The sequence below is a fragment of the Paramisgurnus dabryanus genome, chromosome 3, assembly GCF_030506205.2.
Source record: "Paramisgurnus dabryanus chromosome 3, PD_genome_1.1, whole genome shotgun sequence".
In the NCBI taxonomy this organism is placed as follows: Eukaryota; Metazoa; Chordata; class Actinopteri; order Cypriniformes; family Cobitidae; genus Paramisgurnus; species Paramisgurnus dabryanus.
The window spans coordinates 51203775-51230503 of record NC_133339.1 but is presented as its reverse complement, the minus strand read 5'-3'; the positions used below and the strand labels follow the sequence as shown (position 1 = coordinate 51230503).

Genomic DNA, 26729 nt, shown 5'->3' with positions numbered 1-26729 from the left:
ATAAAGAATAACCGAACTGAATACAAAAAGTTATCTTTACTGAGCATGTCAGGTGTTAGCATTCCTGAAGCAGGAAAAAGACATGCCAGTTTCTAAAATGACTTGAGCCAAAGCCCAGAAGAACTCATCACCAGAGACAAAAAGCCCTGTTCTGCAAGTCCTCAACAATCAGCTCTTGTGTGACATGACTTAAGCGTTTGATGAGCCCTGAAAATTCAGGAATCTGTGGGGACAGGATGAAGTGCATTTAGCAAGGTCCCAATAAACGGCACATCAGCTGGAACTGTTCCCAAACGGAACCCAGTCTTGTGCTGTGAGCTGTGGGTGATGCTCTGGGCTCAAGGTGGTCATTTCAGAAATGTGCTTCATCTGATGCAGGCGTTTCCCAGCAGAGAGATGTTTGTTCAGCTCAGTGTAAGTCCATTGAGGTCCTGACCTTCTCCAAGCCATCTTTGTCCAAGTGGGAGTTCAAAGGCTGAAAGTCATTGTTCCAATGAAGTTGAAGAATGGAGTTGCAACCAGGGGACTGCGACTTTGAAAGGACCCTATGGAGATCAACAGCAGAGGGACATGACAGGGTGCATGCACAGACTTGGATTCCCTAGGACTTGTGCAACCCCTCCACTGGACAGCTTTGGACCACATGTATGTGCTGTTTCTTAAGGCCTCAAACAAAGATGAGCACCTGAGCAAATATTGACATCCTCTGAACAAGGCACATCTGATACATCTCAGAAGCAGAACTGCTCTGTTGTGAAGTATACATGCAATTTCAAACGAACGACAGAGACTATATAAATGATAACAAAATATAAAAGCAACATTATTACAGCCAAAATTAATCTAAGATTCCAATTAATAATAATAATAATACTTATTAGTTACATTTATATAGCGCTTTTCTCAGTACTCAAAGTGCTTTACATTTGAATGGGGGAATCTCCTCGACCACCACCAATGTGCAGCATCCACCTGGATGATGCGACGGCAGCCATATTGCGCCAGAACGCCCACCATACACCAGCTTAGTAGTGGAGAGGAGACTGAGTGATATAGCCAATTAGTATATGAGGGCATGTTTAGTAGGCCAATGAGCAAGTTTGTCCAGGATGCCGGGGCACACCCCTACTCTTTTTCGGATGACATCCTGGGATTTTTAATGACCACAGAGAGTCAGGACCTCGGTTTAACGTCTCATCCGAAAGACGGTGCTTTTTCACTATAATGGGGTGTTAGGACCCACATAGACCACAAGGTGAGAACCCCCTACTGGTCTCACTAACACAATTAAGAGGTAACAGAATCAATAGAAAAATAATAAATGTCATTTCCCAATCCCCACTGATATCAGATTCATATTGGATAAATAAAGTTTATTGTTAAATTGTTAAACCAATGTGCTTAAAGGCACCTCTGAGAGCACCACTGCTTGAACACTAAACAAATGCATTGAATTGTGTGTGTGTGTCCACGTGCATGTGTGCGCAGGTGCATGTTTTTAAAGTCATTAAGTAATTGTGTTAAATAATCAGGATAATGATTTTTCCCATAATTGAGCAGCACTATCTCTGACATTTCCTTGCACTAGAGCAGAGGTCCCCAACCAACGGGTCACGACCCAGTACAGGACCGTGGACAAGTTGCCACCGAGTTGCAAGAATGCCCTGAAAAAATGTGTATAATAGCGAAGTCATAGCTTATTCGGGTGTTTTGTCCTTTAAGAGTCAACTTCAAATAACAGATTACAAATAACAAAAAACTACGGTTCGAGTCAAGTTCGGTTACAATTAATTATTAAGACTAAATAGGCAGGCAAACTCGTGAAACAATGAAAGTTAAACAATCTGCCAAAATGTTTTACATGTCTACTAAAATAAAACCGTTATTAATTTTCCTGATAATTCTTTGAACTCTAATTCCATTTAAAAAGTTATACATTTCGCAAAGGAGGATTTTCCACACTTTGTTCAAACAGCACCCCCGATACGATCGTGTATGGGCGATCTTAAGATGGGGCATATCGCCCAACACTTGTACACAGCATGTGCTTCAAACACAGATGCAACTAAATACAAATAAACCTGCTAAAAATATAAAAGTTACTATTTTCTCCCTCTGAAAAGTCAGTGAGCCCATCAGTGGATTATTTATTCAGCTTTTTGTCCGTCAGAAGTGCACTCTGTTGCTAAGCTCATCATCCTGTGAGCCGGTCGGCTGTGAAAGATGAAAGCTTCCGGCCAGAAAGGAGGACAGAGGGGGGTTAAAGGGAAGCTCATGGAACATTTAGGGACACAACAATTTTCCCATCGCTTCCTTAAATAGCTCTTTTCAGTCCCATACTACAGATTGGTAAAAGAGTGTTGAGAATGAGGTCCAGAAGCAGAAACACTTTTGAGGCTGACCATGAAAGCTACAGATGATCAAGAATGCAGCGGCAAGAGTGGTCTTCAATGAGCCAAAGATTCACACCTCTCTTGGTTAGGTTACATTGGCTTCCTATAGCAGTTTGCATCAAATTCAAAGCTCTGCTCATGGCTTTAAAACCACCACTGGATCAGCACCCCATTACCTTCATTCGCTTATACAGACGTATGTACCCTCTAGATCCCTGCACTCTTCTACCAAGCTATGGCATGTGGTGCAATCCCCCAAAAATCACTTTCACGAACCTGTGAAATTATCTGCCAGTTGCGACAAGATCTGCTGATTCTTTAACCGTCTTTTAGAATCGGCTAAAAACCCATCTCTTCTGCCAATACCTCACTTGCTAATTGTAATGAGGCGCCATGAGACAGAGGATCCAATTGCAGTTTTATTGATGATCACAGAAAACACAAACAAAGGGGTAAACCAGAATCGTAAACGATAGACAGGCAGGGTCGGGGCAGGCCGATAACACTCGATAATCCAGTGACAAGCAGAGATCAGAGGCAGGCAGATAACAATCAATAATCCAAATAACAGTCCAGGTCACAACAAGAAATACACTCACAGGGAATAATGCTCAGAAATGATCACACGGGGCAAATCAAGACTTCGCACAGTTCAATGTTCCAGAGGAGTTTAAATAGGAAGTCTGATTGGTTACAGGTGGTAGCGTGACCAGTCCCAGGTAAATGGCATGATGGGAAATATAGTGAACCGGGAGAACTAAAACCCTGGTGAAGGCGCCCTCTGTCAACCGTGAGTATGCGAAGAGGCCAGTTCATTTGTAACACTAATACAAAATTTAATGTATTTTTATACCTTTCTCTTTATTCTCCTTAAAAAAATTAAATAAACTTTAACCCTCTGCTAGGGATGGACAATAATTTCCATGCAATATCATGTGCATCTCGTCAGTAAAGCCGTTATATTAATCACCTATTTTCAAATGGAGCGGCATTTACTACACAAAGCAGTAGTTCACTGACAAGCTGGGCCATATCACATACATATTGCAGACGATACGTCTGATACGTAATTAATGCGAAATTGTCCCGATTGTCAGTGAACAACAGCTGCGCAATGACAATCACATGCATATTATCGCCCATCCCTACCCTCTGCTATGTATACTTTGTTAGACTTAATGAGACTAGTTCTAGCGCATTTATGTATCCTGTTCTGGTGTTGTTCTAATTGCTTCTATCGTTTACCTCATTTGTAAGTTGCTTTGGAGAAAAGCTTCTGCTAAATGACCAAATGTAAATGTAAAGTGGACAGACTTGTAACTACTATTGACATACTTGCGTATTATTATCATTGTGTATTAAATGTTTTTTTTTTTATAAAATTTGATTAGGTAAATAAAAATTGTGGCACCTTCTGAATCTCTGCATCATGCTTCTGTTGCATCCTCAGCATCTCTTCCTGATGTTTGGCCTCCAGAACTTTGGTTCGCAGCTCAATCTTCAAACAAAAGAGCACAATAAGACATAGAGATTAATCTACATTATCCACCTGCTCCAGTGTGCAACCAGCTAAGAAAACAGTAAAAAGATGTGCTGTCTTAATGAACAAGGTTTTGGCTGTTTTAACATGCACTCACAGACACAATTACTCATGAAAAAAAATCAGATTTTCGGCCGAGACTCGTTAGTTCCTTTTCAAACTCCCAGATGGCACTGATGGCGTCTGTAGCTGGATGCCCCCCGCGGTTAACAACAGAAGAAGAGATAGTCCACGAAAGACAATGAGAGAAGCCTGATGATGAGTATCTGAGATGAGACTACAGCTTGCGCCAGCGCAAACCTTCATTTTGGCGTTAAATAAATAATGACTGTCTGGATTTACTAAAGATGTGCAGTGGATAATTAGCACTGAAAAGGTGTGGTCTAGTTATTTTTGTGACTGACCTTATTGCATATACATTTCTAGGAGTTTCCCTTTCAGATGCAAAATTTATGGGAGGATATTATTTAAAGATTCACACGATGTGATTTACTTATGTTTGCGCGTGCAATATTACTGGTATTGGAGCCATTATTTAACCTCTTAAAGGGCGTGTTGCAGGGTTACTTTTTCAACTAATTTGTGCAATTTGCTTGTTGGTAATAAACATTTAAACTATTATATATTGTATTTTATGTTGTTGGGTATCACAAAACGTAATATAATACTAAAAAGTACAGCGGTTTGCAACGACTCTCCTTTCCTACACAACGCACAACATTAAATTTCACAAACATAAATAACGCTGAGCAAAAATACAAATATAAATGAATGCAAAATCAATGACTGCTGTAAAAGAAAATTCACTCATTCAATGCTATGTCATATAAATCTGTGTCTTGTTAACTAAAACATAGCATCGTTTTGAAATATGTCTGCAGCTCTTTTTGGTTGAAAATAATTTTGGTTTAGCTTGAAAATATTTTGACCCAGCAAAGTTCATTGTAACGCTGTGTTACAACTAACCCCTCAGCACTTACGATATGAAAAATGCTAATGTTAGCTAATTCTTGCCTTTGTTTTAAATAGGCTACACCAGGGGTCTTCAACGTTTTTTGGGTCGGGACCCCTTAGATGAGAGAGTCATGGAGCAGGGACCCCCTTAATCCTAAATGTGTAAAACAGAGATATTTAAGTAAGCAGTAAGGTACGAAAGGCTGCCTTTTCGTATTAGGCACAACGCAAAGTGGAGTAAAGTACAACTGATGACCAATCAGAATCAAGGACTGAAACTGTTTTATAAACAGAAACAAACCATACTGTCACACAGCCATACTATTAACATGCATCATTTTTTTGTTAAAGTAGATTTAGTTTTTATATTAATATAATAATAATAATATAATATTATTTTAAGGTATTTGCAGTGTAATATATTTTCATTTTACTCTGAATTGGACAAGGGCTTTCAGTTTATAAAGAAGACTGATCATGGTGAATGGCACAAAGACTGTCTATTCTGGTGGGGATAGAGGTTGTGCTACTTTATAATTCTGAGGTCTGTTGCCTTTCTCGTGTATCATCATTGTCACGAGTTTAAGTAACGCAGGTTTATTTTCTGTATAGCTTCATATCAGACTCAGGAGAACAACATGCAACGAGTCCGAGCGCATCTCTTTGGGGAAACTTTTTGAGAGGCGGATTTCAACCTGACTATGAATCTTGCACAAAGCACCATCACGGCACGCGTTTCATTAATTTTTAAATGCGAGCGATAGTTTTGTCACAGTTTAAAATGCAGACGTGGTGTGGTGTCATTTGCCTGTTGAATTAGCGCTTTAAATCTGAACCGCGTGAAACAGACGTACATCCAAGTTCAGATGAGACATCATGTCGCACTGATTCTAAAATGACATTCTGAAAGAAAGACACACATAAGATTTACCTGTTTTATGATGACTTTTCTGTCGCTACTGCTGCTTCCTGAGTGGACATTTATAATCTTTAGATATTGTATTTTGGTCCGCTGGCTAAACTGAAAACGCGCCTTCAAACCTATGCAGCCACGCACGAGCAAAACTTAAAGGGGAGATGTAACGTTTTGTACATATATTTTACGTTTTAAGCAAAAAATAGCTTGTCGTTAAACATCATTTAGCGGACCCCCTGCAGTTCCGTCACAGACCCCCTGGGGGCCGCGGACCCCCGGTTGAAGACCCATTGGCTACACACTAACTGTGCTTTCACACCGCCACCGGTGAGAGCGTTAAAGTGGCCGGAAGTCATTCATTTTCAATTAAAGCCAGTGCAGAACTCCGGCGAGCAGCGGCGCATCATGCATAAATGAATGTCTAAAATCAGACTTTGATGCTCAATATCTCAGAATTTGATTTTGAAACTGTAGTATGGTTATGACAGACTGGGTCATAGTGTTGTAGTTCTCGAGACACAGACAAGAAATGCCTAATCATATGCATATTCCACATTTTATCCTAAGTGTTTTAATGCAGTGACTTGCACTGGTCTTGGTCTTGACTTGGTCTCGGCCTGTCTTGGTCTTGACTTGGTCTCGACCCTTTAAAGTCTTGGTCTTGTCTCGGTCTCAGCCTGTCTTGGTCATGACTTGGTCTCGGTTTAGATGGTCTTGACTACAACACTACTGGGTCACATATAAAAAAATTGTCATAATTGTGCTGCTTTTTCTCACATATTTAGACATTTGTATCCATTTATAATTGAACTATTGTTAGAAAAGGGCTGGATGAATGAATACAGTGTGGATACCTGTCTCTTATAAACAGATATATAAACAATATCCACTTCAAGTATATAGACAAGATAGTATTGAAATATTTGCCTGCAAACTTAATTTTTAGCGAGTGTTACAACTAACCCCCTGCATGTTACAACTAACCCCACCTATGGAGTAACGTTTGCACTTCTGTCATGTTTGGTGTAATTGTCCAAGAATGGTTAGTAATAGAAACAAACTTCAAAGATTCATTTGTAGCAAAGATGTGTGTGTTGCTTGTGTAAAAATATAATTAATAAAACTCAAATATTTTTTGAATGATTGAGCCAAAACCAAAAAGCATTAGTTTGTGCACTGCTCTCCCCTACTACTACTACTTCTGCTAATAGTAATAATAATAATAATAATGACAGTTAACAGCAAAATATTTGATTTATAGGACAGCTGCCTCTGTGGTTGCCTAGCAACATAAAAAAACACTGTGTTTCTGAACTTTTAAAACGTGTTTGGTGTGATTGGGCCCTTACAGTCCATTCTTACATTAATATGTGACTCTGCAGGTGTAAACCCAGCTAAAGTAATTTCTTTGTGATTTATTGTTTTCTATATAACAAGTAAATATACCTGTAAAAAACATACATGTAAAGAACATTCTGTGAAAATATTTGATTTATATTTTTAATATTGAGAAAGGTCATGTCAAACATTGAAATCAATGTGAAATCAATGACTGATATCAAACTTTGATGCTACAAATCTGATCATTAAGGGGAAAGAGAATGAAAAAACATTTTTATCTGGTCTTTGTTGAATAATGGTAGTCTACCCGCATTCACAAACATACAAACAGTTCTAGAAATGCTTAACATCTCAGTCTCATAGTAATTCCTCTTTTAGAAATGTAAGCCAGAAAACAGCCCAATCTGAAAAACTGATGCTTATGACATCACAGGCATCTCCCTGCCCCTCCACTTTAAAATAATTGGCTACATTTTTAGAGTGGCAGCAAAGTCAGCCAATCAGTAATGAGATTGCAAGTTAAGCCAGTAGGGGGAGCCAAATAGGTGCAAAACCACTTGTTTAAAATCCCCCACCCTAATAGAGCTATTTGAGAGAGGTTTTTAGCAAGCTTCTAAGGCATTACAGACCCAAACAAAAACATTTTTGTCTACATGTCACATCACAGAACAAGGATAAATACCCCGTTCAATCATTCTATGTCACCTTTAAATTATGGTCAGGATTTGGTCTGTGTAACGCTTTTCAGTTCTTTTTTCAATTTGCACCATCAAAATGAATCAAATGAAAAATTGGTTTCAAACTTTCATTTTTCAATTTTCATGAGTACATTATCGCCGGGGGGGTGGGGTGTAGTCCAGGTGTAGTCTACAGCCGGTCATAGACCCACAGCGCTATTGCGTTGAATCTCCCCATATTTATCTCCTCTGTGTATATTACTGATTTATTAAATATATTTTGAATAACAATAATGCCTGTAAACATTTATCTATCGGGCCTCGTTGCGTTTTGGTGTTTATCAGTAGATGGCGATGTAACGGCCTGGCAGTAGCATGCACCCAAGACGTGATGGATAAACTTGTATCAGCCGCAGTTCAGCCTGCATAATGGCTCGAAAAGTTTAATCATGTTACCCCGAGATATTGCGAGGTAGCGAGTCAGGTTTGTAACCTGAAAGTTGCCGTTTCGAGTCTCACGGCCGGCCGCTTGTGACTGACGTGCCCTGAGCAAGGCACCTTAACCCCATTGCTCCCCAGGCGCTGGGTGCCCACTCTCCGGAGCTGTGTCCCAATTCAAGGGCTGCAACCTTATAACCATGCGACCTTAAAAGGTGAGCACTCGGTCTTTCAAGGTGGAAGCCTCAGAAGTTCGCGAAGAGAACTGAAATGAGACGGTCTAACCTTCGAGGACCCATAATTGGCGTCACCTTCTGCACGCGCCTGTCAGCAGGACACAGCGGAGACGTTTCTGACTTATTAACATAAATATGAAATCAGAAAAATATTAATTTATTTTAGAAAATATGACACGTTGATGTAGATTCAACAGTATATCAAATTAATCAACCTTAGAATTAAAATATAAATTGTGTATTTTAGAATATCCACCCATTATATGCAGCCGTTGCAGACACGCAATGACTCTTGGGATATCCTCGGCTGTTAAGGATCTATTCGTTCTATCCTTAACAGCGCGGAAAAATTAGGACGCATTTTGAGGCTTCGTTCTAAGCATCCTTTGAATTGGGATGGCCTTACTACCCTCAAGTCGCGCTGCTGTGATGCAATCGGTCTTAAAATACGTCCTTAGAAGGTCGCAGCCTTTGAATTGGGACACAGCCCGGGTTCTTGACTGGCAGTGCGTGTGTTGACTACTTACTGTATGCATTCCATACTTGACAACCATGTCACTTTCACTTTTGTTTTCCTTTTTAAAAAACTTTATTAGGGTATGAGCCGCGAATGCCCACCCCGTGACGCCTGTCCTGTTATATTGGCTAATTTACTATTTGAGATATCCACAGTGTATCCATTCCCAGCTCTTCTACCAGCTAACCTACAGTGATGTTAAAAACATGGTAGTGTACTAATAAAAGTGAATAAATTACAAAAAATGTTATAATTTTATGCCGCATGATCATAAACAGTGATTGTCAGAAAAATAGTATTGCAACATCAGTAACCTGATAAACCACTATTGTTGTAGTAATATTTCTGGAAATTATTTTTAGAAAAACAATAGAGCCATTGGTAATGATATCCACATTACTTGCTCTGAAGTGGCGTGATCAAAATAATAACATTATGAAGTTTAAAATGAGTTAATTCTGTTAAAACAGCTTTTGTCCTTTGTTAGGAAGGAGAGGGGGCAAATGTCTCGCTCATTGTTATAAAATATATCTGCTGCTGAATTTCTAAATAAAATGGGTTGTTTCAAACATTGCTCAGAGGAACAAAGCAATTTGATTAAAAAGTTGAAAACCTTTAGAAAGATAAAAGATGAGGTTCTTGTGACAGTCACTGATGCAAGAAGCCCCAGAAAAGCACCACTGTTGAAAAAAGACATCTATAGAATTACATCAATACATCAGCTGGCCAAAAGAAAAATAGTAATAGCAATTTATTCACTTTTATTAGTACACTACCATGTTTTTAACACCACTGTAGGTGTGATCCGTTAGCTGGTAGAAGAGCTGGGAATGGATACACTGTGGATATCTCAAATAGTAAATGAGCCAATATAACAGGGCAGGCGTCACGGGGTGGGCATTCGCGGCTCATACCCTAATAAAGTTTTTTAAAAAGGAAAACAAAAGTGAAAGTGACATGGTTGTAAAGTATGGAATGCATACAGTAAGTAGTCAACACACGCGCTGCCAGTCATGAACACACACCCGGAGCAGTGGGCACCCAGCGCCCGGGGAGCAATGGGGTTAAGGTGCCTTGCTCAAGGGCACATCAGTCACAAGAAACGGCAACTTTCAGGTTACAAACCTGACTCGCTACCTCGTTATTTCTCGGGGTCACATGATTAAACTTTTTGAGCCATTATGCAGGCTGAACTGCGGCTGATACAAGTTTATCCATCACGTCTCGGGTGCATGCACTTACTGCCAGGCCGTTACATCGCCATCTACTGATACTGATATCCGATTGTTTGTTACAAAACCTGAAATTGTAAAGCAAAAACCTAAACACGTAGAATTGGAAATTAAACCGAGAGACAATTATCCGTTTGTGAAGTACTCATGAAAATTGAAAAATGAAAGTTTGAAACCAATTTTTAGTTTGATTCATTTTGATGATGCAAATTGAAAAAAGAACTGAAAAGCATTACACGGACCTGATTTGAAAGAAAGGATTAAAATTTCTATTTCTTAGTCTACCATAAAACATCAAGAGATCAGATAAACAAAAAATAAATAAAATATTTAAAAAATTAAGAATCATGTTATTATAAAATGTCTTTCATTTTAAGACAACTTGATTCAATCATGTTGAACTGGTGTACATAATTAAATTACATAGATCCAATAATTTTTTTAAAGAAAAATCATTGTTGAAAAATTTTTCAGTGTGTTCATGCGTAATCATTGAAAAAAGCAGAAATAAAACTCTGATGATCACATGATCGAGAGCTTTGGCCAAAGATTGCCAACTTTCATTGTTAATCTGGCCTGCTTATTCTCATTAGACTTCTCTACAAATGAAATCCTGAATAAAATGATTTACTAATTGTCTAAAATGTGAATGCACACATGCATTATCATGGGCAGAGTCTGCAAATACACTTTGCAAAAACACATCCATACGCCAACAGCAGAGGTTCATCTGATGACAACATAATCTGGAGGCTGAATCTTATAAGAGCAAAGCAAGCAGTTTGCCACCGTCACCTGCCCTACTTCAACTCAACCCTCAGAAACAGACCCCCGCTTCTCGCTCAGAGACCACAAGAGAGCTGTCAAAAGAAAAGACTGCACTGATTGAAGTCACGCAGTCAACCAGATCCCGACAGAACAGATAGAAACGTGGGCGGGACTTTTTTCATTTCTTGTCTTTTTTCCAATTCCTTCAAATGGTGCTTTTAGAAAACTTTGTTAAACTACATCAGTGGCAGACTGAAACTCTTGTCTGCAAAAAAAAAAAAATGTGTCTGGCGAGCGCACACCTCCGGGTTTTCAGATTCCCAGGAATCAATGAAGCGGATGACACTAGTGCATTTACTCTCAGAGTCGTGGCACTTTTTAAAGAGAAGAGACAAAGATGGAAGGGTGGGTGGAGGACAGCAGAGAGCAGCTGTTCTGTCTTCTCTTTGCCCAGCCTTGATTTTACAGATTTCTCCAGGGATTATTGACAAAATGTCTGCTACATTTTAACGCCACACAGCGGGGAAAGGTTTGTAAGTTCCAGGTATTTATAGGGTAAATATCTTATATTTCCATGTTTGAAAAAGCATTTTCAATCAAAACAAATCTTTAAATAAACAGGCATTGCTCCTGTATATAACAGAATTTAACTGGAATCAGGCATTTAACATATAAATAAACAAACAGTACATATAACTTTCAAGTCAAAATTACTAAATGTACTATAATGATGTGATGATTGTTATGGAACTACTTGACTGAGGCATTTAAAAAACTGACTGGTGATGGATGGTCTCTATATAACCCCATTCACACAGCACGTTGATTCCAAAAAATTGCCAGAGTGCATTCTGTGTAAATGCAAACATGTTCTAGAATTGATTCTGGGATCACTCCAGTAAAGGGGATCTAGTAACACTGCCGTAACACTTCAGGCACCAGTCCTATGTGAACGAAAGGCAGAAACAACGCCATAAGGAACATCCCGTAATGAGGACGCGTGTCATCCCAACAACAAAGTTATCGTTCAGCTCTTTCACAGGGGTTTGAATGCAAATCAACATTCATAATGAGAAATGTCTGAAAACTGAAATGAAGCAGAGATCAGGGAGCTCCTCACTATCCACGCTGTAACTGAGATTGGCCATCTACTGTATGTGTTACGCTAATCAGCTAATTTGTTAGCTTGCACACCATAAGCTTTTAACAAAAAAAATCAAAAGAAGAAGAAATATTTAGTTTAAAAATGTAGAGCTTCGGTTATATAATTTCATATGTGACAAATGGAAAGAATGTATTGAAGTATTTACATAATTAAGACAACACATAGCAATTTGAACGAGTATACAAGATACAAGTTCTTTCACTACTTTGGTTTAAAGGAGCTGTATGTAGTGTTTCTACTTAAACTAATCCCTTTTCAATTGCCTGTGTGTGAAGGGGTTGTAATCTCATATTAAAATGATCCACTTTGCGGGTTTTGTTATTACCTCTGAAAAAAATATTATTCTTTTTACGTGAAAGTACCGGGGTTGGATTTGGCGCGAAATCCAGTGACGTCACCTGCATGCGCGCTCCCGAGCCTCTTGCCTCGTCTACTGACTTTGCACTCAACAGCGACGACACTGCCTGATAACAGACTGAAACGACCTGTTCCCAGCACAACACAGACTCCACATATTGTGAAGAAAAAAATGTATCTGCTGAAGCTCGTAAGGCCAAACCTAAATCGGATCAACAAAAACACAGATTAACATCGGCAGTATTTGAATTATGGAGAAACCTCTGCTTTGTTTTGGGTATAAAAACGGATCCGGAGTTGGCTTTCATTCTATTGGACAGGTAAGCTAACATTACTACAAAGCATGTAAAATATATGTCGATTTTGTGCTTTAGTTTTTCAGATGTTGTTTCGGTTTGCTAGCCTTCGCTTTAGCGTGTGTTTAAAAAATGTGCTAAATAAATAAAGTTGCTTGCTTGCTTGCTTTCCAGCATGTTGTGTGGTGCTTTCTCCGGTGTGTTGCATCTCAGTCTTGCCGTCGCTCAAGAGTTCGAGCACACGCTTGTAAACTTATTGGTTGCAATCTGAAACATCACCGCTAGAGGCAGCTAAAAACTACATACAGCCCCTTTAATGATTTGAGGAGAGCAATGTGGGTGTGCCAATCCTTGAGTTAAATTCATAATCATTGGCATAACATGGGTTTAGTGCAACACAACAGACAGTCACTGTGGCTCGGCCTTATTTGCCCTCTTTTATCACTTCTACACTCAAACAGCTTGAATCACATAGCAAACAAATAACTGAGAAACATCAATAAAAAGCGGTACACAGCCCTTAATCTGTGTGTTTCGTTTCTTCAGTGGCAAGCACCAACACTGTATATGATTATAATGTATGTAAAACCTTTAGCGGGAAATACAAACTCAGCGATTCGCAATCAGACTCTTTTACCAACAACAGACATGTACGGACACTATTTTCTTTTGCTTCATAGTCATTTGCAGCAAAGGGCAGATCACGCACCATTTCTCTTCATGATAGCCCAGCAGCTTACCCTTCACCTTGTTACCTTGAAATATTTCTCCAGCTTGACATTTACTCAAGCGGCCCTCTTGCCAGCACATGTTATGAATTAGCATACTCCAGATCCCAACGCAAGGGCTATTTACTCTTACTGTAGAACTATATTCCTGCTAATCTCCACATCTCTTTGGTTTAAAAGTGTGGGTGTGTGGTGGCTTTATCTTTCCAATCCTCATGAGTAGTTGGTGAAACGGCTGCCTTTGTTGAAGATGAGGGCCGATGATGCTGTGTGACAGAAGTTGACCTAAATGAGCGCAGCTTCCCAGAGGAAGCACAATTACGTTAGCAGGTCACGCTCGCTGTATTCAACAATAGCAGTGAAATGACATCAAAGAGGAGCTTGTTCTTTGGGATTTTCGGCTTATACCCTCATACAGGGGGGAAATTGTCATCACAAACAGGGTTTAAAGGCTCCACAGAGAACATAACGTCCACAAACAAGTGAAACTCAGATAGATTTGATTTAGTCCCGTGTCTAAAGCCGTCATCTCGCTTCCTTATTTTATTAAAACAAGCAGTCATTACACAATAGTTACTTCAGAAGTAAATAATGTGTGCTGGATAATACTGTAAAACTCATCAAGTTGCAGACAATGGAATACCAAAGAGTTACATATGAAGAACGTTATCAAGATAAATTATAAGAAGTTCATAAGAATGTTACTATGTGCAATTCTTAAACATTTATTAAAAAGTTCTCAAATGTTTACTTAAGAACATATTACATTTTTGTCTTGAGAATAAAATGACAAGCTTTGAAATACATTTTTCTACCATGCTCATGAGATAACAATACACTTATCCATCCATTAACTTTTTACCACCTTGCAATCATTAACCCAATATGTATTAAGACTATAGAAGATGTTATTTGCTGATGTAACAGGCCAGGTAGTGAATGAAGGTCAGGGCTCGAAAATTGCGACTATTTTGGTTGCATATGCGACCGAAATTTAATCTGTGCTACCTTAAAATATATTTGGGAGCATTTTGGCGACTGCCCTTTTTGTTGTCGTGCGACAGCGACTTAATTTAGATTGTGATGCTGCGTGCTGCTGTCCCAGGTTCAGTGTTCTCTCCAACGTTATAACCAATCAAATTTCAACATTAAGTTCTTGCGTTTAATGAAGACCGCAGATTGGCTAATATGAGCATCAGTCATTCCTTGTTGCCGTGCTACGTTGGTATGTGAAGCGCGAAAATGTGAAAAGACGAACCGCAAGCATGACAAGAACCATCCGATTACAGCCAATGTTACTACTGTAATTAATGACGACAATCCGGATTCAAATGCGACTCCACCACCGGAAAATAAGACTTGACGAGAGAGTGGCTTAAAGATTTCGAGTGTCTCCGCTAAGAAAATGGCTCGATGTAACTTAATGTGTTTACTGGAAATCCTGTAAAATGGCGTTGGTGGCGAAATCAAAAAATTTAAACACCAGACCTTGCTTAAACATGGCGAAAGTGCCAAAAACACAAGACGTGTCGTGACAAATGTGTTCATTTATTGATGGAGACACCGACCTATCTGTCAAAGAGTGTTTGATAGTGTATGTGTGCATGCGCTGGTGAATGGACATCCGACAAACATCCTTGTGGTCCATGTTGATGTGGAACACGACAATGCTGATGGTATGTTTTTATAGTATTTTTTAAAACATTGCCTATTTAGTAGTAATAGCATCCTGGTAATGCAGTTATCAATTAGCCTTCTATATTAGGGTCACTTTTGTAATGTCAAAATTAAGCAGTGTTTTACGTGTTTGTTAAATTTTCTATTGTAATCTTAATCATGTTACCTGTAATTAGGGGCCAAGCCCACAGGGCGGCAGGCCACTATTGCGTTTGATGGTTTTCTTCTTATTATTATTATTATTATTTTTCTTCTTCCCCAATGGGAGTCTATGGCAGCCCTATGAACCGTACATAGGAAAATGAAAAAAATTTGGCACACCTGTAGTGGTGGTCCTAAATAGTGATGTGACCAACTATGGGGTCTCTGGCATTAACTCTATAGCGCCACCAACACTTCAAAAATTCAATATTCAAATGGTTATAACTGTAGAATAATTTGATCAACAAAAATTCTACTTAGTACATCTGATTGCTCTCCTCACGCTCATTACAATGAACACCTTACATTAAGACTCCACCCATTACAGTAGCGGCCATTTTGAAAAGTACAGTATTTTGTTTTTTGCAGCGTTCATTGCATTGTTACGCAATTTGGACCGAGCCGCAGAGAAATGACCAAACAGAATTTTGATTTTTATCTTTGTTCAAAACTTATAAATGCATACATTTATCGATGTCGACCCAAAATTCGTTCTGAGTCATTATCTCGGTCATTCTTTGATCAATTGAAATGAAACTTGGTACCCTTCATGAGGACCATGAACTGGGGTACCATACCAAATTTGAGGACAGCGCCAGGTAATGAGATTTGAAAAATGGCTATTTTTGCCCATAACTTTTGAAATGTTTGATAGAAAATTATGATCTTGGTGTCTATGGATTCCTTGGCTCATGACAGATCTGTCGATATATATTATGTCGGGTTTGACCAAACCGCCTGTCCACCATTTTGAATTTTGTAATAAATAGTGATAACTATTAATCTATATGATGTATCGGCACAAAAATCGGTAGGGAGCATCGGTATGATGTCCTGAAGATACCTGGGAAATCGGAAAACAGCAGCACATAGGGTTTATAAAATATATAAAACAGCCTATAACTTCTAAAAACTTTGTCTGATATTCATTTTCTTTGTGAATTTTTATTCACTGTTTTTTGTTGATTGCAACGATATCTCATTTGTCAGTTTCAAACATTCTGTTCATGTCTTATTTCATAGCATATGTGAAGTAGTTTTTTTGCTACTACTTTTGCAAATTAAGTCTATTTTATGCCAGGCTCTGCTCACATAATCTTTGGAGCAATCCTTACAGAAATGACCAAACACATTTTTGATATTCTCTGCCATTCCCGAGAAATACCTCTCCAAAGTTGACTGTCCCTGTGACATTGTCTCTTTGTCATATTAAATTAATATGACTGTATTATAACATGTTGTGCATTCCTATACAACATGTTTTTCTTGACTTAAACTGTAACTCTTTTTACTTAAACTACCTGATTCTCATATAAATTGTAATTTTGTTATTTCTGCTTTGCAATGTCATGTCTGCACCTTCCTTGATTGGGCCATTTGAATGCTTGCAGCTCTGAAAACCTTGGCTAGCTACACCCCCTGTGTAGCGCAGTCTAATAAATCACATGCATCAAATGTCAGAGGTTAAGGGATTGAATCCCATCTGATGCATGTGTTATGTTTTTCTATTAATATTTGTTTTGAGTTTATTCTCACCTATTATTCTTAACCAGTCTGTTTTCCATGTTCTGCACGGCTTGCAGTAATTTGGTGGCCAAGCATCATCACCAGTTCAAAAATGCAGTAGCGGCCATTTTGAAAAGTACAGTATTCAGTTTTTTGCTACTACTATTGTAGTGTTTGTTGAATTGTTACACAATTTGGCTCAGATTATCTTTGGACTGAGCCGCATAGAAATGACCAAACAGAATTTTGATATTTATCTTTGTTCAAAAGTAATACATTTGACAATCAGGAATAACTTTTAAACCGTTTAATCAACTAAAGTTCTATGGAGAATATTTGATGGGGTAATGTATGCCTTCACAGTAGCTCAACCAAATGCGTGATGGGCATGAAATCCAGAGGTTGTGGGTTCAAATCCAGCGTAGGGCAGCAATTAAAATGGTTGACAATTTTGTGTCATGTAGAGTCAAATGTTTGAACAGGTTTGACTACCTACAGGGGATTTAAAAAAATATTTGAACATACACATTGTCACTTCAGCAATCTAGCTTAAGCAGCTGTGTGTAAGTATGTCTCCCCTGTAGCTCAACCAAATGAGTGACAGACATGAGACCTGGAGATCGTGGGTTCAAATTGTCATCACAAACAGGGTTTAAAGGCTCCACAGAGAACATAACGTCCACAAACAAGTGAAACTCAGATAGATTTGATTTAGTCCCGTGTCTAAAGCCGTCATCTCGCTTCCTTATTTTATTAAAACAAGCAGTCATTACACAATAGTTACTTCAGAAGTAAATAATGTGTGCTGGATAATACTGTAAAACTCATCAAGTTGCAGACAATGGAATACCAAAGAGTTACATATGAAGAACGTTATCAAGATAAATTATAAGAAGTTCATAAGAATGTTACTATGTGCAATTCTTAAACATTTATTAAAAAGTTCTCAAATGTTTACTTAAGAACATATTACATTTTTGTCTTGAGAATAAAATGACAAGCTTTGAAATACATTTTTCTACCATGCTCATGAGATAACAATACACTTATCCATCCATTAACTTTTTACCACCTTGCAATCATTAACCCAATATGTATTAAGACTATAGAAGATGTTATTTGCTGATGTAACAGGCCAGGTAGTGAATGAAGGTCAGGGCTCGAAAATTGCGACTATTTTGGTTGCATATGCGACCGAAATTTAATCTGTGCTACCTTAAAATATATTTGGGAGCATTTTGGCGACTGCCCTTTTTGTTGTCGTGCGACAGCGACTTAATTTAGATTGTGATGCTGCGTGCTGCTGTCCCAGGTTCAGTGTTCTCTCCAACGTTATAACCAATCAAATTTCAACATTAAGTTCTTGCGTTTAATGAAGACCGCAGATTGGCTAATATGAGCATCAGTCATTCCTTGTTGCCGTGCTACGTTGGTATGTGAAGCGCGAAAATGTGAAAAGACGAACCGCAAGCATGACAAGAACCATCCGATTACAGCCAATGTTACTACTGTAATTAATGACGACAATCCGGATTCAAATGCGACTCCACCACCGGAAAATAAGACTTGACGAGAGAGTGGCTTAAAGATTTCGAGTGTCTCCGCTAAGAAAATGGCTCGATGTAACTTAATGTGTTTACTGGAAATCCTGTAAAATGGCGTTGGTGGCGAAATCAAAAAATTTAAACACCAGACCTTGCTTAAACATGGCGAAAGTGCCAAAAACACAAGACGTGTCGTGACAAATGTGTTCATTTATTGATGGAGACACCGACCTATCTGTCAAAGAGTGTTTGATAGTGTATGTGTGCATGCGCTGGTGAATGGACATCCGACAAACATCCTTGTGGTCCATGTTGATGTGGAACACGACAATGCTGATGGTATGTTTTTATAGTATTTTTTAAAACATTGCCTATTTAGTAGTAATAGCATCCTGGTAATGCAGTTATCAATTAGCCTTCTATATTAGGGTCACTTTTGTAATGTCAAAATTAAGCAGTGTTTTACGTGTTTGTTAAATTTTCTATTGTAATCTTAATCATGTTACCTGTAATTAGGGGCCAAGCCCACAGGGCGGCAGGCCACTATTGCGTTTGATGGTTTTCTTCTTATTATTATTATTATTATTTTTCTTCTTCCCCAATGGGAGTCTATGGCAGCCCTATGAACCGTACATAGGAAAATGAAAAAAATTTGGCACACCTGTAGTGGTGGTCCTAAATAGTGATGTGACCAACTATGGGGTCTCTGGCATTAACTCTATAGCGCCACCAACACTTCAAAAATTCAATATTCAAATGGTTATAACTGTAGAATAATTTGATCAACAAAAATTCTACTTAGTACATCTGATTGCTCTCCTCACGCTCATTACAATGAACACCTTACATTAAGACTCCACCCATTACAGTAGCGGCCATTTTGAAAAGTACAGTATTTTGTTTTTTGCAGCGTTCATTGCATTGTTACGCAATTTGGACCGAGCCGCAGAGAAATGACCAAACAGAATTTTGATTTTTATCTTTGTTCAAAACTTATAAATGCATACATTTATCGATGTCGACCCAAAATTCGTTCTGAGTCATTATCTCGGTCATTCTTTGATCAATTGAAATGAAACTTGGTACCCTTCATGAGGACCATGAACTGGGGTACCATACCAAATTTGAGGACAGCGCCAGGTAATGAGATTTGAAAAATGGCTATTTTTGCCCATAACTTTTGAAATGTTTGATAGAAAATTATGATCTTGGTGTCTATGGATTCCTTGGCTCATGACAGATCTGTCGATATATATTATGTCGGGTTTGACCAAACCGCCTGTCCACCATTTTGAATTTTGTAATAAATAGTGATAACTATTAATCTATATGATGTATCGGCACAAAAATCGGTAGGGAGCATCGGTATGATGTCCTGAAGATACCTGGGAAATCGGAAAACAGCAGCACATAGGGTTTATAAAATATATAAAACAGCCTATAACTTCTAAAAACTTTGTCTGATATTCATTTTCTTTGTGAATTTTTATTCACTGTTTTTTGTTGATTGCAACGATATCTCATTTGTCAGTTTCAAACATTCTGTTCATGTCTTATTTCATAGCATATGTGAAGTAGTTTTTTTGCTACTACTTTTGCAAATTAAGTCTATTTTATGCCAGGCTCTGCTCACATAATCTTTGGAGCAATCCTTACAGAAATGACCAAACACATTTTTGATATTCTCTGCCATTCCCGAGAAATACCTCTCCAAAGTTGACTGTCCCTGTGACATTGTCTCTTTGTCATATTAAATTAATATGACTGTATTATAACATGTTGTGCATTCCTATACAACATGTTTTTCTTGACTTAAACTGTAACTCTTTTTACTTAAACTACCTGATTCTCATATAAATTGTAATTTTGTTATTTCTGCTTTGCAATGTCATGTCTGCACCTTCCTTGATTGGGCCATTTGAATGCTTGCAGCTCTGAAAACCTTGGCTAGCTACACCCCCTGTGTAGCGCAGTCTAATAAATCACATGCATCAAATGTCAGAGGTTAAGGGATTGAATCCCATCTGATGCATGTGTTATGTTTTTCTATTAATATTTGTTTTGAGTTTATTCTCACCTATTATTCTTAACCAGTCTGTTTTCCATGTTCTGCACGGCTTGCAGTAATTTGGTGGCCAAGCATCATCACCAGTTCAAAAATGCAGTAGCGGCCATTTTGAAAAGTACAGTATTCAGTTTTTTGCTACTACTATTGTAGTGTTTGTTGAATTGTTACACAATTTGGCTCAGATTATCTTTGGACTGAGCCGCATAGAAATGACCAAACAGAATTTTGATATTTATCTTTGTTCAAAAGTAATACATTTGACAATCAGGAATAACTTTTAAACCGTTTAATCAACTAAAGTTCTATGGAGAATATTTGATGGGGTAATGTATGCCTTCACAGTAGCTCAACCAAATGCGTGATGGGCATGAAATCCAGAGGTTGTGGGTTCAAATCCAGCGTAGGGCAGCAATTAAAATGGTTGACAATTTTGTGTCATGTAGAGTCAAATGTTTGAACAGGTTTGACTACCTACAGGGGATTTAAAAAAATATTTGAACATACACATTGTCACTTCAGCAATCTAGCTTAAGCAGCTGTGTGTAAGTATGTCTCCCCTGTAGCTCAACCAAATGAGTGACAGACATGAGACCTGGAGATCGTGGGTTCAAATACTGGGTAGGGCAGCAATTGAAGTCTCTTACTTTAGAGTCAAAAGCTTCAATTCATTATTTGTATTTTACTTTATTATTTTTATAGGTATTATTTTGTTTGTGCTCTTTTGGTTTAAGTCTCATGTGTAACAAGTATGATGCTTTGGTGGTTCAATTGTTTTCTAGGTCAGCATTGGTCTAATCGGTCCTTCTTTCAGCATGCAAATAAATATTATACTTCATTTATTCATTATGTTCATTCTCGTCTCTGAGTCCTGTGTGCTGAAAGTTCCCATACATATCTGCTACATTGCATTCTTCAATTGCATGTCCTTTCGGCTTCGTTGCGTGTTGCAGGACCATTGTTGCTTGGCCCCGTATCGCTGCTTGCAGCTATATTTGTTAAATTATTATTGCTGCTATACTATTTCAACAGCATTTGGGTATTAATTTAGGAATCTATGCAAAAAAGACCACATTTTAAATGCTGGCCATAGGATGTGTAAAGCCCCTTGGTTGGTGTTTATTTTTAATAAAATAAATCTATTAACATATACTTTGTAGTGGTGGTGCTTTTTAATTTTTGGATGGACGCGCCAAAATTTTTGCTGGTGCTCCTAAGTTAATTTTGAGCCCTGCAGGTGGTGCGGTGAGTGAACATCATTTCATAATCTCACAATCAGTTCGTCATGTAGGTCGAGGTCTCTGGACACTCTCCGTGAATCCGCACGACAGAGACTTTAGGAGCGTTCAACACACATGATGGACCGATTGATGGTTCGACTTTTGCTCAGAGCGTCTTTGAGTAGAGCTGTAAATAATTTCACAATAAATATATTATGAAAAAAGTAAAATGTTAGCTAAAATTATTACTAATACTTATGTTCCCTTTCAATACGGTTCACTTCGCATTGCGTCAGTTAGCTGACGCTATGGGGGGAAACTCCTGTTTACTCCGTGACTGAAGCCTATTGGTTAACGTCTGTACAAAGTACAGACCAATGACGTTTGAACCCGCGCGCGGGAGGCACACGTCCTTATATAAGCGCGGTTCAATCGTCAGGAGCTCATTATTTTCTCCTTCAGCGTGAACCTCTCGCTGCTTCGAAGAAAATGAAGAAGCCTTACCTCGCCGTTGACAAAAGCCCTGCAGCGGAGTCCAGGCCTAGCGTCTTCCCCTGCTGTTTTCCGGCTGAGAACCGAAGATAGCAGAGTCCAGGTCTAGCGTGAGCCTCTCTGCTATGAATTTCCTCCGAGCACGTTACCGGTCTGGCACCTCCCACGCCGGGACCGCGCTTATGCTTTGGTTGTCTTATCCATGTTTCGTGCTCCCCCTGCTGTTCCTCTCTCGCCGGGATGAACTCACGGCGAGCCATGAGACTAGATGGATGCATAGACAAGCACACACGGACTAACCCCCCCTGTGTTCTGTCACACCGCAACCGTTCATGCTTACAGAGTCCCTTCGCTCCTCTCACATTCAGTGGCGAGATCTCTGGCACATATATTAATCCCCCGAGTGCATCGGGTGATACCGTTCATACGACGCATGGCTGTTCTGTCTGTGTTGCTGCTCCCCTCTGCCGTTCCTCTCTTGTTGAGATGAACAAGCGGGGAACCGTAGAACTGGATGCATACGACAAGCAAACACGGGCGGTCTGCCCCTGTTCTCTGTCATAGCACAGCCACTCTTGCTCCACGCTCGCGGAGTCCCTCGCTCCTTTCCCCACAGTGGTGAGGTCTCTTAACGGCTTAGTTAGCACGCGGTATTACGGCTCACTGCCTCTAAATGCAGCTGTCTAGTGTTCAACGATTACAGAGCTTCATGCCCCTCCCCTCCTGGAGTGGCGCAATCTCATTCGTCTGCTCGATAGGGCGGATTCGCCGCTATTGGAGCACCAAGAACACTCATTATAAGAGAGCTTCATGCCCCTCCCCTCCTGGAGCGGCACGATCTCATTCGTCTGCTCGATAAGGCGGACACGCCTCTATTGGAGCGCTAAAACACTTATTATAGAGCTTTACTGGCCTGAGCCTGTCTCACTTCGGATAGCTCACTGTTCGTCTGCCCGGTCATTTCTCTCTGGTTTAGACGGAATCAGAGGCAGAACGAATTTGTTTATAATATACTGAGGCCCGAATACCTCCCTTTATTCAGTCCCGTCCTATATCAGTGCGCTGAATATTGGTACATTCTTATATACCCGGTTTTTCTGCCCTTTTAATAAACGGCAAAACCGCGGGCCTCACGGCAGACTTCCTCTCTGCGATGGGTTCATTCTGACATTAAACCACCTAGACATACTGCTCTGCTCTGTGAGCCGTTCGGTCACCGTCACTACTGAGGCTTGTGCACCTGAATGGCTGAGCTCTGGTCTCCGCAGCACAGCTGCATCAACAGAGAACGAAACTGTCTGGGAGAAAGGGTTAAGTCGCGCCTCGGCTGGACTGCCCTGAAATGTTTTCTGTGTGCTGTTTATCCAAACATACTGTGTAATACTGTCGGTTATGCGACCTCACTATAGTGGCGAACGGTATTTAATTCCTCTAAAAAGAGTAATTTCCGTGCTTACTATACTGTGTATTGACACCCAAGGTTGTACAGTGTCTCTAAACACTTTATCGCCTTACTGACAAGCAATCAGTAATACGCACACACGGCCCGCTGTCCATAATTCTATCGACACTTGCCGAAAAAACCCCGGTTTGGCCATATACTGTGTATTGACACCCCACGACTGTACGGTGTCTCTAACACCTTTCTGCCAAATTCGCTCGCAGCCGAAAAAACCCTGGTTTGGCCATATACTGTGTATTGACACCCCACGACTGTACGGTGTCTCTAACACCTTTCTGCCAAATTCGCTCGCAGCCCACCTCAGTTTCTCTGCTACGATGCTGATGGCGCAAACGAGCACGGTCTTACGGCTGTTATTCTCTCTTCCTAGAGAGACAACAGCCTCAGACTTTTGCATGGCTCCAAGCGTTTGAATCGCGCCCTCTCCGGACGGCCACTCAAAGGCTTACAGCCAAGCGGTTTATGACGTTTTTCGGCCATATAGCTGATTTATATTAGCGGATCCGAAGACGCTCACACCTCCGCTCCAATACTCGGAGATATTAAGGGTAATATCAACCTCAAGTGAGCTTGCTACCCGCCACAATAAGTTTCAAAGCTCAAAGCGCGCGCACAGTCAGACGCGCGCGACATCTCGTTTAGGACGGGCACACGTACCCCTCTAACGAGCCTCAGAAAGCTGAATATCGTGGCATTCTGTTCATAAGTCCACTTCAGTTTGACTAAGCAAAGGTCCCGCCCCGAGCTGACGGCCGGGACGCTTATGCTTAAGTTACACACGGCTGCATGAAGTGCTGTCACGAGCTAGCCCAGCATCTGCTGTGGGTTGAACACGCTTTACGACGGCAATCAGCCTTCGGCGCGTGGAACGCCGTTTGTCTCATTGCATTCACCTTGTACTGCGAATACGGTACATTAAGGGGATGATTTAGCACTGCAGCACTCTCGACCGTGTTATTGTGATAATGCGGTCGGGCAAACTACGGTGGTTTCATTATTTACCGAACCAGACTTAGATCTCGCCCCCTGAACAAGCTGACGAGTCATCTCCTTTATAAACTCATTGCATCGCTTTATAAGCTATGTTCAATCAGAATGATACGCATCTCATGGTTAACTACCAAGATTCAAAATATTAACCTGCCTTATGACACATTGACGCAAGCTGCTAGGACCCCTTTCACGAGGCGTCCTTATGCAAAGTCTGATTCATTCTGTCTAGTGACATTGAAAGTCTAACCCCCCGCGAATCGTGGGTGGGACACTTTCTCCTCACTACAGAGGCTCGTGCACGGCGGCTCTCTCCCCTACCTATATCTATGTGGCCGTGATAACAGCGAACCACGCTTTTTCGACCGACCATTCATTTAATTCACAAGCCTGTAATCTCTCAGATGCGGACGGCGGCGGTAACAGTGAACCATGCTTTTACAGCTGGCCATTCACTTTATTCATAAGCCTGTCATTTCTCAGATGCGGACGGTGCCCGAGGCACATCGCTCTGGAACTGTCCAAGGTCCTGTATGACAGATACGTTTGACGAACATCAGACGATCAGCTGTTCATCTGCGTCACAGATCACTCACTAGAGCACCTGTCAATACAGGTTATTTATGGATCGTTGACGTTATCACCTCCCGTGACAATTATGCTCACTTGTCTTAGAGCATGGGCATGGTCTTAGAGGTTTCTCATTTGACAATTGTGACACGGCCGGCTGGTCCCCGCCCTCCACGTTGTCAGTTTACAGCTTCGACATCCCTGCTTCGCGCACTACTGAGGTTTGTTACATTAAAGGTGCGCCCATTAGCTCATCTGTATGCACGATATGGTTTTTAATTATATGCGTCCACCGTGCGCTTAGAGAAGCTCACATGTACACGCTATAACATTTTGGTATACAATAAGATGCGCTTGGAAAAGCTCACCTGTATACACAGCTGTGTTATGCTTTGTGACACATACATTGTTGTTCATCTGTGTACGTTTACGGTGCGTTGGGTGCCCACCGTTACGTTCATCAATCATATCTGTACACATTCACGGCGCGTTCTGTGCACTGATTTATCTATACGCTTTCACGGTGCACTGAAGAGTTCACCCGTGTGCGCACAATTTATTATCAGAACACATGACGGCGCGCTCGAGAATCTTGCCGGCCTATGCATTATAACACTCTGATTCATCTATATGCATTCACAATGTATTCAAGTGTTCACCTGTGCCCGTGCAATTTATAGTCAATACACATTTACGGCGCGCTTGGAAAGCTCACCGATCTGTGCACTATAATACTTCCTATATGCATCCCGATGCGCTCGAGGGCGCACCTGGGTTCACACTATTGTGGTATCTGTATAATCCCACGCTACGAACCGTTCTGCCGCATATTATAGTCAGATCGGCCGTTCGTGAGCTTCGCAGATCACTCACTACACGTATGTCTGTTGCTAACAGTGGTTATTTAGATGGATCGTTGAAACCATCGCACTGGCTCACGCCCCTCTATGAGCTATGTCCTATATAGAGCCCACTCTGTGCGAGTTTGGCTTCTTCATGAACTTGGTCTACAGGGGTATCTATATTTGATATCTGCTACGCGGCCGGCTGGTCTTCGCCGTCTACGTTGTCAGATTGTACAGCTTAGACGTCCCTGCCCTACAAGCGCAGGTTCTCTCGGCTCAATCATGCACGCTCATGCGTTTTATGTGTACACCACGGTGCGCTCAGCGAGCTCACCAACGTGACTCTGAACTTACTTATCTCGCACAGCCGCGGCGCGCTCGGTACCTCGCCGTCTTGTGCTATGTTATGTGCCCCCGGTGCGTTTAAAACCCCACCGTGTGCGCGTCAACAATTTATATGGTGCTTACACATTTGCTTTAAAGCGGTGAATATGCCGGGTGTAGGGCCACACTTCTCTCCGGTAAGGCACTTCAGTACGTTGTGTATGCACGGCGTGATGGGATTACGTTCCCCCATAGCGTCAGCTAACTGACGCAAT

General features: G+C 40.4%; 1 protein-coding gene across 3 annotated transcripts in view; it reads right to left on the bottom strand.

The window, feature by feature from the left end:
- Positions 1–26729, bottom strand: part of cep112 (centrosomal protein 112) — a 256249-nt gene that overhangs the window by 155597 nt on the left and 73923 nt on the right. For all 3 annotated transcript variants that reach the window (XM_073814087.1, XM_073814085.1, XM_073814086.1), the window contains exon 9: positions 3805–3891. In XM_073814087.1, coding sequence (XP_073670188.1) covers positions 3805–3891 — 87 coding nt within the window. The remainder of the gene's footprint in view (positions 1–3804; positions 3892–26729) is intronic.